This window comes from Lissotriton helveticus, chromosome 1_1 (genome assembly GCF_964261635.1).
Source record: "Lissotriton helveticus chromosome 1_1, aLisHel1.1, whole genome shotgun sequence".
In the NCBI taxonomy this organism is placed as follows: Eukaryota; Metazoa; Chordata; class Amphibia; order Caudata; family Salamandridae; genus Lissotriton; species Lissotriton helveticus.
The window spans coordinates 1,548,182,130-1,548,198,372 of NC_136057.1; the positions used below are offsets into that span (position 1 = coordinate 1,548,182,130).

A 16,243-nucleotide genomic window follows, 5' to 3' on the forward strand; every position below is an offset into this window, starting at 1 on the left:
AAACAACAGCCCTGATGCACAGGGATCTTTCTTCCTGTGTTGGGGGCCATTGTGCCTAAACTTTAGCTGAGACAACTATGCCTTACATGCAGACCATGGATAGGGAAAATCAGCGCTGATCGCTTTTACGTAAATAGGAGGAGGCAAGTATCCTCTGAACTTAAAGGTCATATGGCAGATGGGCCATGAGGTCACAGGTGTATGCATGGAGGCCCAGAGAGGTTCCAACAACGTGGTAAGAGGAATTCTTTTTTACTGTTTAGTTAATTAAAACCATAACAACTTTAGCATAAAATAGACAGGGTACAGTAGGTTTCATAATTAAAAAGACTTGATTAACATATTGTCAATCACTAAATCCTTGTGTGGGAATACTAGGAACAGAATGACTTGCTTAAGATTGCCGAATACATGATACTAGTCAGAGCTAGAAAGCACAAACTTCATTCTTAAGATTGAACAAAAAAAACATTTCATCTAAAGATAGTGATCGATGTGCAAAATTAGGAAGTTGAATCAGTTTGCAAAATAAGAAAAATAAGGAAACTATACACTGGCCTAGTTCATGGGGAGTATAAAGTCCATGTTGCTACCTAGAGATGTCACACAAGATCCATTATTACATAACAGCATGATACGTTTTTGACCTAAGAGTTTATTCAGTGTGTAAGAACGAGGAAGATAAACACAAATGCCGTTATTACTTTTGGATGGCCTTAAATTGCATGCATTTGCTAGCACGCAAAGTTCATTATGCAGTGTGTTGACTAAAAACTGCCTCACTGACAATATTCAATTGAGCATGACAAATGCTTATCCAAATGTTGATTCAGAGTGAGCAAAGAAAAGTAAAAAGAGTGCATTGTGCTAGTTAGAATTCACTAGCCAGATTCATTCATAATTTGCGATGAAAAGTTATTCGTCCAAAAATTGGTTCAATTTACAAGGTGGGCGTGGTAAGCATAGACTTCATTCTTGGTTTGAGACGTTCTTAAATTGCATCCTGACCCTTCATATAAAAGTTGGATCCAATGTGCAAAATGAGCAAGGTAAACACAAACTTCGTTCTTGGTATAAAATATTCTTAAATGTACAACTTGATAAGAGCGTAGTCTACGTTAATGCAGTATGTGAATCAAACCGTATAAACACAAACTTCATTCTCGATTTAAGGTTAGATGGTAACTTTTCTACAGTTGATACAATGGGCAAGAAGGACCAAAAACTCTCCAAAATGCGTGAATGTAAAATGCTTTATGTTGGCAACAGTCATCAGGTTAGCTCTTCTTCTTTTCGTCTAATCAACATTTCGAGTGGTGAACCTAATACTGAACGTAAAGATGGCTCTTGAATTAACTCTTAATAGAGAAGTAGAACCACAAGTTTGTTTGGAAGGAACACTGGTGATGTAACTGCGGTGCTTCAGCTTTGCAAAATACTAAATGACCCTCTTAAGTCTCTCATCTGAAGTAAATAGAAGAAATACCATTGAGTTTTGCAATATTTATATAAAATATTAAAAACTTCAGGAGAAATTGTAGTTCATTATGATAAGCATGTAAATGGCCATTGTGTCTAACCAGCTCTTACTGTCACTGCCTTCCGATAAGATACACAGTGGGTTGTTGTGCCTCAAGAAAAAACTATGTGTATCTTACAGGTATTAGTTGAATCTGGACAGATGCAATTTTGCCATATATCCTGCTCACATTGATTAAATATGTAAATGTGTACCACTGAGATGGGTAATATTGGCACATTAGAACACTAGAATGGTGAGAGCTCCAATGAAAATAATGAAGTGACACAGGGCCATTAATGGCTGGCACAGACCACCTGCTTCAAATTTGAAACGCTTGTCTTTCTGTTTATTCCTGTTTATTTTAGAACATTCTATCCTCAATGAGCTTAATATTCTAATAATGTTCTATTAACTTAACAGCCAATCTGTCTCTGTGTATGTAAGTTGTTAAAGACCCTTTCCCTCATTGCAGGCCCGAGCTACATGCAAGAAAAGCGCCTTTAACAAACTTTATATCCAACAGCAGCAGGATGTATCATTCTATGACCAACCTTTTTTGGAATACTGAAATTGTTTTATCCATTCAGAATTCTTATAGTGCTGGAGCTGGCTAGTTTCGTTTTACCTTATTAAGAGTTCAGGAAGAAAGTGAAGCAGTGACAAAAAGCACACACAAGAGTTGGTCTGTCTGTTTGTTTTCGGTGAATTTCAAGAGATGAACTCTACCTAATGTATTGTTCACATGTTGTTAGGTGTTAACTGTGAAATGCCCTTCCTATGACTATGTGCCCATGCCTTTGGTTTGGGCCCATAGTTTCAGTTTGGCAAATATTCATAGTTAGTGCCCTATGCAGAGGGTGTGCCATTGTTAATACACTGAGCGAGAGAAATGAAACTTAACTATTAGAACATCTGTGGCATGCACTTTGTACACAGATGTTTAGTGTGCAGTTAAGCTTCGAGCCTAATCACATAGACTTAATTTGCAGTAGTCATCTAAAAATAAAGCATTTACTTTTATAACGTCTCTATAGGGACTTGTGAGCCTGGAAGCAATACGTTATTTCTTATTTGCAATCTTCGAAATTGCCACATAGTATCCTATAAAAGGTCACCTTCTCTGACCTTTGAACTACATCTCCACCCAGACAAGTAAGGCCAACCAAAGTTTGCAAGATCAAATTTATTAAATTGTTGTCTGCCATGAACAACAAGTCACTAAAACGTGTCCTAAAATCCTAGTATCCTCAATCCTAAAATATGCAGAGTAGTGTGTTGCCAGGTTCACTTTTCCAAGTTAGATCCAGGTATGGCTGCGGCATTTCATACTGGGCAACTTACTGATGAGAAGTAATAGACTGCCCAAGCATTTACTTAACAGGGTTACATTACTTATAGTTCCTCGACATGCAATGATCTTTATCAATATCCTTAATTAGCACCAGTGAGTCTCCTCGTGTAAATCTTGGTGACATATCTGGATACTCTCTTGAAGAAAGCAATGGTTTGAGCGGAAAAAACACTGCAATGATTGGGTTTCTCTACTATTTGTATTTGGGAGCACATATGTTTTCCTTTTATTCTACATTGTAAGCTTTTAATCTACTCTATCATAAAGTTCCATACGGCAAAGGCTGAATCCTACTCATAAATATAGAAAGCAACAATTTGACAGAACAGACTCTCTCTAAAGTCACCTAAAATATGAAAAAATAAGATTTTTCTATCTCTTCCATCATCCAACAGGAATTAGCACTTGAGTGAGGGCGGGAGACATAAAAGGATAAAAACCTGACAAGTAAATAAGAATGGTGACACAGCGGTCTGAAGCAAAACAAATTTTTGGAGTGAGAAGTTAAAAGTGATTACAAAGAATAAAGAGAGATAAAGAAAAAGATGAGGAAATACATAGATAGTTCGAAGGAGAAAGGTGCTCTGCTTCACAATGTGACAATTATTCAGTATGAACAGCGTATCTGCACATCACCAAATTGGATTTAGCAGCATGCTATTATACTTTTATTTTGGAAAATTCATGCTAAATGAATCAAGAGAAAAGTTAATGAGAAGAGGTTTTACAGTTCTCTTTTTCTGCCAAAACATATAGAACTTATGTGCAAAATTCTCTGAACTTAACTTAATTTGCAGACAAATGGGAAACATGATAGAGACTCATGTCATGCCTGCTATTCTGTGAATCGAAGGTTATGGGGCTTATTATTAAAAAATGGTGGAGCCTGTTTAAAGCAATAATCCCGTTACTGAGATATACATATATGTAGGATATATAGATCGAGATTTAGTTGGCATAATGTGTTGCAACATGTTATTTCACTCAACAATTTGAGACTTTCCAGAAATCCCTGGATCAGGTCTAATTTTTTTCCTACAATTGGGCAGAGTAGGTCCAAGATAGTAGGTATGTGGTTGTTGCCAAATATACAGAGTTTACGCATACAAAAGTGACGACTGGTCATTTGGGAGGAGAAAGTGTAGTTTCTATCATGGAGAAAATCAGGTATGTTAGACCTGGCATCTTTTGGCGTGTATCTGACCTCCAGGTTTTGACTCTGTTTTTGCTTGCTGTTGTCCAGTGTTAAAGTGCAAGTGCTCCTGTTGTAAATTGTTATTATGGATTGGTGTTTCCATGATTCACATGTTTGATTTACTGGTAAGCCCCCAGTAAAGTGCACAGAATGTGCCAGGGCCTATAAATCAAATGCTACTACTGGGCCTGCTGCATTGATTGCGCCACCCACATGAGTAGCCCTGAAAAGGTAACTCAGGCCTGTCACTGCAGGGCCTGCGTGCAGTTTGTAACTGCCATGCCGATCTGGCCAGTTTACTCACTTGCCAGGCCATAATCTTCCCTTTTCTTACATATAAGTCACCCCTAAGATAGGCCTACGGTACCCCTGTGGGCAGGGTGCTGTGTATGTTAAAGGTAGAACAGGTACTGATGTGTGTGACATTTCCTGGTAGTGAATTACAAACTTTTATGACATTTTAAATCCTTTTTTTGTAAAACATTTTGCACTGGTTTTATAATAAAATTTACCTTACCTGGTAGTGAATTACAGTGCTTTTAATTTTTCACTATGGAAGATATCCTTTCCATATTGAAAAATGAAATGACCTGACAGATGCTATAGGGTAGAATGGAAGTTTTACTAATAACATCTTATAAGCATAACTTCCATTGGGACAAGATGGGGAAATGGAGTTTAGCATGCCTGGACTCAGAATGCAAAAATGCATCTTTTAGTGAAGATGATTTTTATGTTCAGTGTATGAAAATAGCACTTTTAGGATGGAGGTATTTTCTTGCTTAGCCATTCTGTGTACCTCTGCTGGGTTTGTGGATTGACTGGCTGACTTTGGAGTGACAGGAGCAGGGGATGTACATTCTCTTCGGACAGCCACTGGGCGGATCAAGGTGTGTCCTGCCTTTCCTGGATGAGTCAGGGCTAGGCTGACTAGACCTGGGCTCCATTTACAGTTGCGGGAGGATAGTTCCTTGCACATGTATAGGTTTGGTCTGCTTTAGACAATGCTGTCTCCATCTCCTGCTGGGAAGCTGGGCCAGAGAGGACCAAGTTGGTTTGGACTAAGCACAGACACCCTCTGCCTGAGAAAACAAAGACAATTTGAGTATAAATATTTGGTACCAGAACCCAGAACTTTAGAACTTGCTGGATTCAAGGAACCTGTCAAGTAGGAGAGCTAGAAGAGCTTCAAAGAGGAGTACTGCCCCTTTTCCTTGCATTGCTGTGTTGGGTTAGCCTGCAGTTGCTGCTTCTGCCTTGGGCAGTTAAAGGACTGGACTGAACTTTCTTTACTTGCGCTGAGTATCTCCAAGGGCTTGAAGCAGAGCTTGCCTCCTGTTCTGAAGTCTCAGGGACTGCAGATACTTCACCAACTTCTGGGTATCACTTCTGAAACCGCTGTTTCAGTTCCCACAGAAAAGGGAAAAGCAACCAGCTCCATTACCCACTCGGTCGCTAGCTCCATGCCCTGAAGGTACAGCAGAAGGTACCACCACATCTCGCACTGCAATCATGGTCTCCCCAATGACAAAGACTGCAGCCGCCACCACCGAGCCGCTGCTTGTATGTGACCTGTAGGCACTGCACGCCGCACCACCTCCCTTCACTTTGCCACCCTGGTCTCATCAATGCCGTCACTGCCTGCTGACTTCAACACCTATGACCGCATCGTGCTTGGGGGCACCGCTTGTAAGTTTCACTATGCACTGCCTCATCCCACACAGCAGTCTGGGCTGGCCAACGCCAGCTCCCACTAACCGGATCTGTTGCTTGCACTGCAAGCTGCCAGCACCGCATCGAGCACCGCCTCGCCTTGCATCGTAAGCCTTGGTCTCAGCGATGCTGTCTGGACGATCATCCCTGAGCCGGTGCCTGCAACGCATCGTGAGGGCACCGCATCCTGCACCGCTTCCACTTTGCACCGCGCTGATTGCCCAGACCAGCCCACACTAATGGGCCAGCCGCAGCAAGAAAGGTATTTTTCACGAGTCTGTCCAAGCTTTAGCTGGCCTATACAGACGCGGTCAGGTGGAACTGTTAGACTTCTGCAGCTTTAGGGATATCTTGCAAAGTATATATTTTTAAGTACTGTATGTTGGATTCTTATCGTTTTGGTCTTGTTTAGGATATATACAAATATTGGATATTTTTCTAAATTGGTGTGGTGTGCTTCTGTAGTGTTTTCACTGTATTACTATTGGTTATGTGCAAATGCTTTACAAATGGCCTCTGAGATAAGCCTGACTGCTCATGCAAAGATACCAAGGGGGTGAGCAGGGTTTATTTTAGGAGTGTAACTCTGTTATCCTGACTAGAAGGAAGGGTCCCTACTTAGACAAAGGTGCGAACCATTGCCAACTAGATACCCCCATTTCTAACAAGGTAGCGATTACTGCTGAATGAAGAGTGGAAAATGGCCACCATGCTATTGGCTTCCCTGTTGTGTTCAATGTACTCTGATAAAATTTCAAGGGGAGGATGCAGGAAGGCAGAGCTTGACATTGTGTTTAGGACTAAGAAATAATTGTCTTTTCTAACTATAATGTTTTAAGAAACTCAACTTATCCATGGGGTTCTGCTGAAGCCAATTTGACATTTGTTGATGCCAATACTGTTGATGTCCTATCAGGCAAATTATAAAACAAGTTTCACCTGGACATAGGATTCATGAAAGATCCCCTTTAAAGCCCATCTAATGGTCTTCCTCTATCCTGTGTCTGAATTGGCACAAGCACTTGTGGATATTTGGGATGAAAGTGTTAAATAGTGTTTTGGATATTGGCGGTATTGTGTTGGCAGTTCATTTTAGGCCACCTTCTAGGGTACATGTTGTGTTGGCATAGGAAGAGATCATTTTAGAACAAGAAAGGGCACAATAGCATATTAAAAGGTAGCAGGATTAATTGGGAAACTTGTGGAAGTTAACAGAAAATCTTTTCACAGACAAAGTAAACACGCAAGTCAAGTCAAAAACTCAAATAGTAAGTCTTAGCATATGATACGTGGGCCACACACGGAAGTAGCAGAACATCTGTACTAAGAATGACAAAATTAACCTTCTGCCAAAGTTATGCCATGTGACTATCCTGTACAGACTAATAAAATCTGTGTAAGTCTCCTGTGTCATAATATTGCTTGCTTCTTTATAAAGGGCTTGTATTTCCTCACCTAGTAATGCCATTTACAAATAAAACTAAATAAATATTGAAGGAAACTTTAAGCAGGGTGAGAGGGGATACATTGGCACCTATAAATGACCGAGAATTTGCTCTTGACTAGAAAACAAAAATGCTAATTCTGTGGTAGGGTGAGGTGATTAGAATCATGACAGGGGTTGTATCACTCTCGAACATACTAGGTGCCATGCTAGCTATGAATTTAGACGTGACCAGAATAGGACTTGCCTGATTGAAAACCGTCCATATTTAAGAGACTCCAGTAACATATGTGTGGCTGAGCTGGGAATCCCTGCTCAGAATTCTCATATCGTTTAGCTCCAAATGTAATAGTCAAAATCTGTGCCTTTAAAAGGTTGCATGGTACTGCTTTTGTCATCAACTTTGATAAGTGTTCCTCTGTGACATCACTCATTGCACTGAAATATATAGCTGTAGGCGCTATTCATGGTTTTGAAAGGGTACATAGGTTAATCTCAAGTCACCACCCTTTATTATGTTTAGAATATTGCAAATTTGGCATAAATACACAGCACTAGACAGTATCCTTACATTTAAAAATCTGTATATGTTGTCCTCCCATTGTGTAAAGGCCTGCTGCCCATTACTGCACTATGTATTTGGATACAAGTAGGAGTGACACGCAAATGGATTCCAGAAACTGGTGGCAGAAAAGCCCTCAGAAAGGTAACAAATACAAGAATATATCTTAAAAGCACCTAAACCATCTACCACAGCACCAACGGTTATACGCAGTTGATCCAATTATTTCCAAGCAAACAAAAACTACAGTTTGCCCAAAGGAAGGAAGGCTAGTTGTACATGAGCTGGTAGTGAATTGTAGTATTTAACTCAAATCTGAATGACAAGTGTACAAGTGCCCTGGTGCTAAACAAAGCGCATAAAAACATTAAGCTGTCAAAGCATCGCTGCTGTAGAAGAACATCCTTTACTGATACAACCTTCACTCAGAAAATGTGAATCATTCCAAATTTCCACAGCACATTATCACAAAACAAAATATAATATCACCAAAGTCGTATGGTTGTCAAAGGGTTGCCACCGAAAAAGCACATCCTTCTCACGCAGCCTCACCCCAGAAAACCTTTAAAAGACTGGAGCTAGAAAATACCCCAGGCACACAGTTCTGTAGTTAATTAACTGGCGTATTTTGTCTTTCAACTAGGGGTGGGCAAAGAATTCCACTCCACCACGAGAATTACCTGAGTTTTTGGCAATTCTTTGCCCCACGCGGAGCTCCAAAAACTCAGTGAAGAGACATGGAGCAGAGTTTTTTCCTCATGCAGGGCTCGCCAATGTTAAGTTGGCGAAAAGGAGCATGAGAAAACATGCGCTAGACCACCCCCCAGTGAGATTTCTGAACATGGGTAGTAGCCACTGGCGTAACGAAAAGTGAGGGGGCGTCCCTGCACGGTACTTAGGGGGGCCCCTTCCAGGCTCAATCAGGGGCTCTCTCGGCCAGAGTTCAGTGCCGAGGAGGCCCCTTGGAGCTAGGGGCTCCCCCGCACCACGTGGGCTGCGGGGGCCTGTGTTACACCCCTGGTAGTAGCAGAACGTAACTACCGCTCGCATCGAGAAAGCTGCTGCTTGCGTCGAGGAAGCAGCAGCTCGAGTAGAGGATCTACTCAAGCCACAGAAAGAAGCAGTGCGCTCTGGTGCTCCACGTGATGACGTTTGTGCTGGGTTTACAGTGCGAGAGAAAATCCTGGTGCTAAAAATCAGCACAAACAGAGCCACATACCAGACTCCATCACTCGTGCAACTCCACGTTTCGCAGAGGAGTTTTTTAACAGTTTGCAAATCTCCGCACAGCACTTTGGTCATGTTATAGACATAAATGTCACTCACTTCACTAAGTGAGGCAAAACCAGTTATATTGTTGCTTCAATATTGGGACCAAAGAGATAAATTCAGGTGCCAGAGGAAAGGTGTGGCACAGCAGGCGGAGTGTCTGATGCTGTAGCATGAGGTTCACGGTTCGATCGCCAATGGCAGCTCAGTATCATGTGACAGTGGCAATAGCTCACTTAGGGCCAGATGTAGGTCGCCAATTACCGGTCGGTAACGGCCGATTTCGGCCGTTACCGACCGGTAATTGGTATTTGAGATGTAGGGGGCCGAATTTTACCGAATAAGTAAATTTACCGAATCGGTAAATTTACCGATTCGGTAAAATACCGAATCGGTATATATACCGATTCGGTAAATCCGGATGTAGCTGGCACTTCAAAGAGTGCCACAGGCCCTTTAGGAGTCGGTATTTACCACCCAATCCTATTGGGTGGTAAAATACCGAATTCCAGTGTACATGCACATCTGTGCATGTACACCTATGCCATGTGACACACACACATGCCCTTAGGGCATGTATGTGTGCCACATGGCACACAAGCCTGCAATTGGGGTGCTACAGGGTGTCAAAGTGACACCCCGTTTCCCCTGCCAGGATTCGGTATTTACCGAATCGGTATTTCCCATTGATTCCTATGGGCTTCAAGGCCCATAGGAATCAATGGGAAATACCGATTCGGTATTTACCGAATCGGTAAATACCGAATCTTACAGGATCGGTAATTGAAAAAGAAAAATTACCTACATCTGCCTACTTCCAATTTACCTACTCTTAAATACCGAATCGGTATGATTCGGTATTTAAGAGTAGGTAAATCGGAATTACTTACATCTGGCCCTTAATCTCCCTGACAGCCCCAAGCCTTGAAACCCTTAAGGGGTGATGTGTTCACGCTTTACAAGTAGGAACTATTTATTATTATTTATAAACCAGGTGATACATCGGGTTACATGCCCGGACTTTTGAAACAGAAGCATAACGAGTGGACAGAGTGTGAGAAATAAATAAATAAAATAATAAATAAATAAATATATAAATGAAGAAATAAATATATCATACCCGAGTCCTCAAACTCCTTGTTGTAAATATTCCAGGTCTCACTGATCCGAAGCAAGTTCTCTTCCATGGCTTGGATGTCTATGTGGGGACAGTTGCATTCTGGGAACTTGGGGCCACAGTGGCACCAGCAGTCATTCTCCTTGCATATGAACTCTCCCTCCGAGTTGCAGGCAATGTAGCTGAGAGCCGCCTGCACGAAGCGCTCCTGCAGGTACTCCGGCAGAATAACTTGCAGACCTGTGCGGAGAAAGAGAGAAAAAAAGATTACTCCCATGGCACAAAGTGTAAATCTTATTACAGGGTTGCATGTAATTGCTTCAGCCAGTTAGTAGAGGATTGACATATACTGCCCGCCACAGAACGCGCAGTTCGAATCCTCATATCCCCAGCTTGGTACAAAATTGAACCACTAGGAACCAGTAATGTTCTTAAGATGAAGAATTTACTCGAGTTGTTGCCCTCTGGCAGGGAGGGGATTACATCAATTTCGCGTTGTTAAGGCTTAAAATTGTGGAATAAATATGTCTGTGCTGCAGGGGAGCCGCCATTATACATGCAATCCTGCTACAAGCAGTTAATGTCAATTTCGGATGCATTAGCCGAGCAAAAACAATTGTGAGGGGCAGCGGCTGGATGGAAACATAGATAGGAATAGGAAAAAAAGTATTTACTGCCTTTCTCTGTTTCGTTTTGCAAATCTGCTGATTTCTTAAAAGCAGATAAGAACAATTTCTTTTAAAAGCAAGTTAAGGTAACAAAAAAAACTAAGCACCTGATTTGGTGGTGAAAACAATCAATCATTAATCTTTGTATTCCTGATCTACAAGCCTGGTGGTATAACTGCATGATTAGGCGCTAGCCAGGTTGTGGTTTTTTACCACCGGAGGAGACCTATCAGACACCTCCTTTAAATTTGCCAAGTTCCAGATTAAATCTGCCAGCCATGGCAGAAAATCGGCTGCCCTATACACAGTGACTGTTCTGGCATATGTGACTCCATGAAAGACCTCCATAGAAATAGTGGCAACCCTTATACGAGAGGTACTTCTGCCCTGTGAAGTGTCACACATTGCAGATTAGACTAACTCATTCTTAACATTTTTTCACTTCTTTATAGGGTACCGAAGTACTCACACAAATGGGCTGAGCTGTGCTTTGTTGATGTGTTGTGTTGTTCTTTTTAAGGCTGCATGTTTTTGACCGCTGTATGTTTCTAGGCATCACCTATTTCCCCAGCTAAATATCACAACACTCAGGAACATGATTACAGCCCTGTTGAAGGCCCAGTCTCTGTTAGAGTGTGTAAGAGCCTGATTAGATCTGAAACCTCTTGGCCACTCTCCATTTGGTCACATCTTAGGGGGTATATTATCAAGAATGGCGTTAAAAATTATCGCCGCTTTAGCGGCAGAAAACTGCAGCTAAAGCGGCGATAATGGGCTTGATAATATGCCCTTGAGAATTCCAATAGAAGTCCATGTTCTGGTGTTAACATGGGCTTCTATTGAAATTCTCCAGGGCATATTATCAAACCCATTATCGCCGCTTTAGCGACAGTTTTCTGCAGCTAAAACGGGGATAATTTTAACGCAGTTCTTGATAATATGCACCTTAGTTCCTTACTGACACCGACGTGCATTCTGAAAATGCTTTGCTGCAGGTTCCGAGTGACCAATGTAATGAGTCAAATGAGCATCTCTGGGGTTTGACCACTGTAGCGGTTCCATTTGCTGAGAGACCTTCATGATAGACAACCAACTCTTCATCAGCCCTGACAAGTGGTGCACTGTGACATCATCAGGGAGCTAGAGAGGTCTTTGGCTATCGAAGGCAACTGCATTGGCTGAATATCCACTGGTTAGGTAGGGGTATAAACTGGTTGGCGCTTTTGCAAGGGCCTAGAAATTGGGAAATAATTTTGCAGAACATGACGGCAGTTAATTATTGTTTACAAAGGGACACAATTTGGCACTATTCTGTTGAATGAAACATGAATCTGCTCCACATTCCCAAAGGGCTGGTTTTCAGGGTGTCAGGGAACCCCTGCTGTAGCAGCTACAGAGGGAGTAGAGTTCTTTATGGGCATTTCTGTCTGTAAATCAGCAGATTACGACCTCATATTTAATGCTAAATACAAATTTGGTGATAGGAAAGGGAAAGACAGTTGGAAGGTTAGAAGAAAGTATAAGTGAAAGGGTGGATGGGTGAAAGGATGCGTGAGTCAAGAATGGGTGAAGGGTTGGACGGGCGAAACATGCGTTGGTTGGACAAAGGATGCATGAAAGGATCCACAAGTGGAAGGATGTATGGTTGATAAAATGATGATTGAATGGTTGCATGGGTGGGCGAAAGGTTGCGTAAAAGGTGGATGGGTGAAAGGATGAGTCAGTGAATCAAAGGATGGCTGAAAGGGTGGATGGGTGAAACAATGGAGGATTGTACATTTACTCTTGGCCTGCATAGCCTCTTCTTTTCTCATGATAACTGATGCATTTATTTTTTTCTACTGCCATCTGCTCCCATCATGGATCGGGTTTCCTGTGTCTAAGAGACATAGGGCTGTTGGGAGGTGGTCTCCAGAACTCACCTACCTCTTGTCAACACTGTAGCTCATATCTCCCATTACATAGCCACTGGCCGAGAAACAGTGTTACATGTGCCAATGTGCCATATTTCATAAAAACAGATATCTTATTTTGCAACGGTCCACTCCCAACAACGTATTTTGCTCATAAAAATTGAATGGTATTGTGCATAAATAGCTGAATGGGTTGTTGTGTTAAGTTCAGATGGTTGGTGGTCTTTCTATAAGAATCGCAGACTTTAGCCCTCCTATCCCTTTGCATCCTTTACTCCGGGCTGCCTTGTGAGCTGGAGCAGGGGTGTAACATAGGCCCCCGCAACCCACGCATTGTGGGGGGGCCCCGGAGCTCCAGGGGCCCCCTAAGCGCACAGTGAAGTAATTGACAGACAGCAGGGTCCACTGTGTCATAGTTTTAGTTATGTTCTAGTCTCTACTCCCATTATAATATATTAAATAAAAGGTGCGTGGTGCGCCGTGCACATCTAAGTGGTCTTCAGCTAACGTGGGGTAGGGCTGGTATGGAATGGTCATGCGCACTGTAAGCATGTGATGCTTCCGGTGCATGCGGAACACTAAGACTGAGAGGCCATAATATTGCTAGCCATGGCCTTCTGCTGCCCGCCTATGCCTGCCATCGAAGCTGCGGGTGACTGTAAGTGGTTGTAATTTGTCTCCTTTGACGCACTTCTCCGTGGCGCAGCAGCTGCGATGCGCATAGACCTGCTATGAGAGCCCTGTATCCGGTGTCTCTTCTCCCTTCGAGTCGGGCTCTCCTTCCTGCAAACCCATCTCTCTAAGGGAGGGAGGGCCGAAGCCGACCACTGCAAAGTGCTTTGGCCAGTCAGTGATACTGGCTTCATAATTGAAGGTGGGTGGCCACATGCGTTACTGCTAGTGGGTCACGACCGTAGCGACATTCACACCTCGGTGCTGCACCTCTCATGACGCGGGACCGGGGTACTACGGCCTCCTTCTTCACCTTTCTTCACCTTTCTCAAGAAGAAACTGCTCTCTTCCAGGGAGCGCGGCAGGTGGAGTCAGATCCCCGATCATGCAGGCCTCTCTACTAGCGTGCCACCGCACATGTGCACCATGAGGTACCCCCACAATATAAGGGGAACACGCTTCCTGCTCAGTGCTCACTTTCTGCTACGGTTCACATGTGCATTACTTTTGTAAAAGTGAGCAGGGGAGTATGTTTTAATGAAAGATGTTAGTGATTTGTTTGCAAGCAGTGGTCTGAAGCTTTCAAACGTCTCTCTCTTTGGGTACCTCAAATGAGGGAGGAACTCACCTTCATTCAGCTTACAATAAAAGGGATGACCCATGTTCGGACCACCACAGAGGTGTATAATTACAGCTCCATAGCTGCCCAGTAGCCCAATGTCAAGTTGCTCTTTTTAACCAACAGCACTTTGCGGGCCGAGGTTTTAACTACTTACTTGGAACATTAAAACAAGAAACTACTGGCCCCAGAATGAAATGACGCAGCTGTTTGCTAAAAAAACAAAAAACATCAAACACCTCCCATGGCACACAGCTATGTAGGGCCCTGTCTAACCGAGTCCGATCTATTTTTTTCCTAGACTGTGTTGAGAGAGACTGTTAAGAAACCAAGGGTAACATCAAACTGGGAGAAGCAATTTTGTGTGTAATGAAGCCTCATTGAGTGTTAACTGTGGTGGGACATGAGAGTATTTTTTGGCACTCTGATTCTGTCATAAAGTGTGTTTGATCCTTGATGTAGCGTTCCTGCTTCATATAAATAATGCAACGGTATTAAATGTACTAATACATATGATATGTTTATGCCTGATGAACTGAGACAATACACATAGTTTTGGCCATAAAACCAGTCCACCCTGGGTCCAGAAGAGTGGGTGTGTGCCATATTATCTGGCTGAACAATGACTTTGTGAATGATTTCCATCTAAATTAATCATATGTACATTTATTTTATGTGATAAAGCCTGGCAGTGTGACATGTCTCAAGCCCATCTGGTCCTATATTGGACACCTTGATGGAATATTGCTCAGACCTGACTTTTATTGGCTTTGCAGTGTAGAGCGATAGACTTGTGACAGCCCACAATACTCATTGTAATGAAAAGTGGACTCAAGTTGTGTTTAATTTGTGCACTGGAACCTGCACAATATGAGACACAAAATAACTAAAGAAATGACACACAAGATAACAATTCCCTACTTTGGCTCATTTGAATATACTCTGGTTCAGATCTAGTATATTGTAGCTAGTATAGAATATGTACATTTTGTAGGGTTAATTTAAAACAGATACTCTAATCGAGGCCAATGTACATGACTAACTTGGATACTGAGATATTTTCGAGGATGCCTTTTCACTCAATGTAGACATTTGTATCCTTGACTTTTCTTCTCTTAGAATGCAGTACATTTTTCAAAGGGAGTGAGACATCCTTCTCCTCTGATCAGAATCTGAGGATGCAGCCCACCAGTGAAACCTATACTCTGGCTCTATGTTCTATTATGAATTATTATTTTGCCATCATTGTTTGCCCTTTTTCTCTCTTTCCGTTATCAGCACAAGGTCGCTAGTCCAAGTGGCTAACTCTTGCTAAATAGATAAAGTGGCTAGGTTTTCCATATCTTCTTCAACACCTTCATAAGTAACACCACTTAGAATTCTGGGATATGAAGTCTCACTGTTCCCAATACAGGTGTAGGTTCAGCACTTACACTCGCTAAAAAAGACAAAACTTACTGAAGGTGTCGCACACTACACAGGCAGCTAAGCTTAGCTTCGTACATTTGTATGCAACTATTTGTCAATAGTGCTGAGTGTGACCTCTGCATATACTGAAAACGGTAAAAAGTCCTCCTTACAAAGAAGAATAACTGATGATGAGTTGTGCACAGTGGCGTAACAAAAGCCCACGAGGTGTGGGGGGCTGCGTGGCCCGAGCTCCAGGCCCTGGCAGGTCCATGACCTGAGAGCTCCGGACTGGGTCTAGATCGTTGGGGCCCCCAGCATGAACTTTGCAGGGGGGCCTCCTCAAGTTTTGTTACGCCACTGAGCTGGAGTTGACTCTCACACTTTCCTGCACTGGTGCTAGGAGATGGACACGCTAATGATAAATATTGAAAGCTCACACTGGGGTGTGGTAAGTCAGGAGCACTAGGATTTGTGATTGCCTACACTGAAATGCAAATTCAGTGGCAGATTTACTTTTCTTCCGTGCAATGCAATGTAGAAAGGCAACTTGCAATGCAGCATTGTGTGAAAGAGGGAGAACAGAAATGTTTTATTTTTTCATTTTTTATTTTACAGAGTTTTATATAGCGCAAACTTGACCCAAATTGGGTGTAGGGATGACTTTGTGGTGCCTACTTAGATGACGCCTCTGCGCACTGACGGCAGTTCTGACACTACTTTCCACGCCAGAAGCGCAGAGTAATGAAAGCCACTGATCACTGGTGCACCACAACTAGGGCCCTGTAAGG

At 42.5% G+C, this 16,243-nt stretch overlaps 1 protein-coding gene across 1 annotated transcript in view; it reads right to left on the reverse strand.

Annotated features, from left to right (window-relative positions):
- Positions 1 to 16,243, reverse strand: part of BRINP3 (BMP/retinoic acid inducible neural specific 3) — a 1,145,169-nt gene that overhangs the window by 266,328 nt on the left and 862,598 nt on the right. The window contains exon 6 of the mRNA XM_078658570.1: positions 10,177 to 10,413. Coding sequence (XP_078514696.1) covers positions 10,177 to 10,413 — 237 coding nt within the window. The remainder of the gene's footprint in view (positions 1 to 10,176; positions 10,414 to 16,243) is intronic.